General features: G+C 36.3%; 1 protein-coding gene across 2 annotated transcripts; it reads right to left on the bottom strand.

Annotated features, from left to right (window-relative positions):
• Nucleotides 1–18: 18 nt before the first annotated feature.
• LOC107556114 (retinol dehydrogenase 13-like) lies at nt 19–2,996 on the bottom strand. 2 transcript variants are annotated; one of them, XM_016239151.1, is made up of 7 exons: nt 2,866–2,996; nt 2,109–2,243; nt 1,839–2,030; nt 1,586–1,747; nt 932–1,051; nt 487–691; nt 19–414 (listed from the first exon to the last, which is right to left on the bottom strand). In XM_016239151.1, the coding sequence occupies exons 1-7, from the start codon at nt 2,930–2,932 to the stop codon at nt 309–311; spliced, it is 987 nt and encodes a 328-aa protein (XP_016094637.1). In that variant the 5' UTR covers nt 2,933–2,996; the 3' UTR covers nt 19–308. The 2 variants fall into 2 exon arrangements, with proteins under 2 accessions (XP_016094637.1, XP_016094638.1); XM_016239152.1 differs by having other exon boundaries at nt 2,109–2,266; nt 2,866–2,936.
• Between the last annotated feature and the right edge of the window lie 375 nt (nt 2,997–3,371).

The following is a 3,371-nucleotide window of genomic DNA, read 5'->3' as shown; positions in this document are numbered from 1 at the left end:
CCACTATTTGCTTTTTGCTTTATCCCTAAATCTGTCCACGTTTAATATATCTGACATATGTACAGATGATAAGAATATGATCAATTCCTTAGAAAACACAGCAATGCAGCTATATCCTCTGAGACTTTTTTTCTTGATAATCCTTTTCCAAGAACACAAAAAAGGCTGGTAAATAAATCTTCTGATGCAAATCATGTAATTTGCCTTGACAATAATCTGTGGCCACCTCACTGGTAAGAGTTTGGGGTCGCAGGTATCACCATTAGGTGGAGCGCTTGCAATCAGGAAGAGTGTAGAGGTATGACATGTCAGTGGCGGTTGTTTAGTCCAACCAGCCGAACACTTTCCTCCCACAACCTTCTTGCCACTTCATCATCTTTTCCTTCTGGTGACGGGTCTTTTTCAGTGCAATCACTGCACAAAACACATACACACGACAGTATGAGTTTATAAATTATTGACAAAGTGACAAATTATTGCATTTACCTGAAGTAGCAGCCAGACTTCCTCTCTAAGCCCTCAGTGACAGCGCAGTAGATAGAGGTCTGTGCGCCCTGCCAGGGAGTTTTCATCAGCAGCATAGAAGGCAGAGAGAGTATAGTCTTCAGCATTGGGTACCATGCCAGAACATGGCGATTCAGCTCTGTTCGAATCACACCTGGATGCAGGCAGTACACAGAGACTCCTGTACCTATGGAAGCATCCATTGAAATATAAAACAACACAAACAACAACAAATATTATGTAATTGCTTTATTTGTATATGAACTTGTCACAAACTGGATTACACATGGCCAGTGACACAGTATGATACAAAATCACCCAAGACATACACTAAAACATAGAATATTGTTTACTTTTTTGCTCAAAATAAACAAAGCTTTGTTAGTTTATTAACTGTTTGCTATACCAAAACGGCAGTATATCTTACCTTTCATTCTCTGTGCAAGTTCTCTAGAGAAAAGCACATTGGCCAGCTTACTCTGTTTATAGCTGAGCAAAGAACTGTAAGGCCTTTTGTCAAAGAACAGGTCATCAAATTCAATCTTTCCTGTAGGAAAACAGAGAAAAATATGGTTATATATTGGCTCAAAAGGTTCCGTCCTGTTCAAAAGTTAAGGGTCAGAAAGATTTTATTTTGTAAAGAATACTTTTATTCTGAAATTATGCGTTAAAATGAACTTACTATTTATTGAAGAATCCCGGGGAAAAAATGTCAACGTTTCCACAAAAATACTAAGCAGCACAACTGTTTTCAATATTAATAATTATAATAAGAAGAAATGTTTCTTGTGCACCAAATCAGTATATTAGAGTGATTTCTGAAGGATCATGTGACCCTGAATACTGGAGTAATGGCTGCTGAAAATTAAGCTTTACCAAATATATTTAAGATTAAACAGTTATTTTAAATTGTAATGATATTTTACAGTATTACTGTTTTACTGTATTTTTAATCAAATGACAGACCCCAAACTTTTGAATAGTAGTGTATTTTCCATAAATACAAGCAAAGAAATGATATAGTCTGGTCTGAAAATATCTGAAGGTTTTATTTTCTGATTTTTAATCAAAAGAAAATTACCACCAACATGTGCAACACTGGACACATTCACTATGCGGCTGGGGGAGGATCTCTTTAGCATTCCTAACAATAGATTGGTCAGAAGAAAATGTCCCAAGTGATTGACAGCCAGCTGTGTCTCAAAGCCATCCTCTGTAATACACTTTGGACACATCATAACACCTGTCAGAAAACAAAGAAAACATTTTAAGATCTGTCTCTGTACCCCTTGGTTTTAAGAATGAAATCAGACTATGATGACAGTCTGACTCACCTGCATTGTTTATAAGTATATCCAGTCGTTCTTCTGTTGCTTTGAACTCTTTGGCAAATTCTCGGACAGAACAGAGAGAGGCCAGATTTAAGTGTCTGATGACTACATTGCCATTTCCTGTGGAGCGTCGGATATACTCCGCAGAATTCTTGGCACGAGTCAGGTCCCGGCAGGCCATCACTACCCGAGCCCCTAAATGCACACATATTCACATTTCCACAATTAAAAGTAAGGGAATTAGAAGATGAGGACCTAAATAATATGCCGTACCTCTACGAGCCATATCTTTTGCAGTTTCCTTGCCAATCCCAGTGTTAGCACCAGTAATCACAACTGTCCTTCCATCTAGACGAGCATGGCTTTTGCAGACACCACCAGCTATCCATTTCCGCAGCAGCATGAAGCCTGTATGGGAGATGGAACTATAGCTACATACACAATGCTTAAAAGATTTTAAAATACATACTCAGCTCTAGAATCTTGAAAATCTGTAGCATTTGTTTTGTTTAACTGGTAATATTGTTATATTAGCCATATGTGTGGCCTATATTATACACACACTACTGTTCAAGTTTGGGCTTGGTCTCTAAGGCTGCATAATAATACTAAATATGGTCAAATTGTTCAATATTATTACATTTTAAATAACTGTTTTCTATTTTAATATATTTTTTAAATGTAATGTCTTCCTGTGATGGCAAAGCAGAATTTTCAGCAGCCATTTGTCACATGATTTTTCAGAAGTAGCCTAATTCTAATATATTGATTTGGTGCTACATTTTAGAAACTGTGACACATTTTAGAATCCCTTGCTTAATAGAATGTTCGAGAGAACAGCATTTATTTTAAATGTAAATCTTTTATAAAATTGTGTCTTTTTTAATGCGTCATTGCTAAATTATACTATTAATTCATTTATTTCATAAATAATTGTTTTACACGTTAAGAGCCTTTAATCAATATTTTAAATAAAAGTTAAGGATTTTAATAAAGGTTCTAAAGATGTCAAACAATACACGTAACTTACTGATTGCCGCCAGCGCGATGGCAGCGCCATAATTCCCTCGATCAGAAGATGTGACTTGATCCCACATCTCTCGTGAACGTCTACAAAATAAAGAATAAACCTGGGATGTCACATTATATCCTCTCTGTGCAGAATCCTATATATAGAGCTTAAGCAACTTAACAGCTTAGTACCTGCTATAGGCCTACGCTTCGCCAAATGGCTGATTATGCGCGCCTCATAAACATTTAGAACAGCTGATTTCTCCATGATATGAAACGACGTTTATCTCAGAATCACAATAAGAAAATGAGTTTCTCGCATGAATATTAGAGGTCAGATGGTAGATTTATTAATATTCAGCAATAGGCCTTATGAAAATGGGAATGTTGACACAAATAATGCAACACATTCAGAGACAAACTGGTACGCACCAACGCACACGCACTTTGTAACTAAAGAATTGGTTTACTAGTATTATTATTATTTTATTTCAACCAAGTTATCGTTACGATTCCGATTCTTCT

The sequence above is a fragment of the Sinocyclocheilus grahami genome, unplaced genomic scaffold (assembly GCF_001515645.1).
Source record: "Sinocyclocheilus grahami isolate Dianchi unplaced genomic scaffold, SAMN03320097.WGS_v1.1 scaffold555.1, whole genome shotgun sequence".
NCBI classification, from domain to species: Eukaryota; Metazoa; Chordata; class Actinopteri; order Cypriniformes; family Cyprinidae; genus Sinocyclocheilus; species Sinocyclocheilus grahami.
Note: the sequence above shows the minus strand (reverse complement) of the source record. Positions and strands in the feature narration are given on the sequence as shown.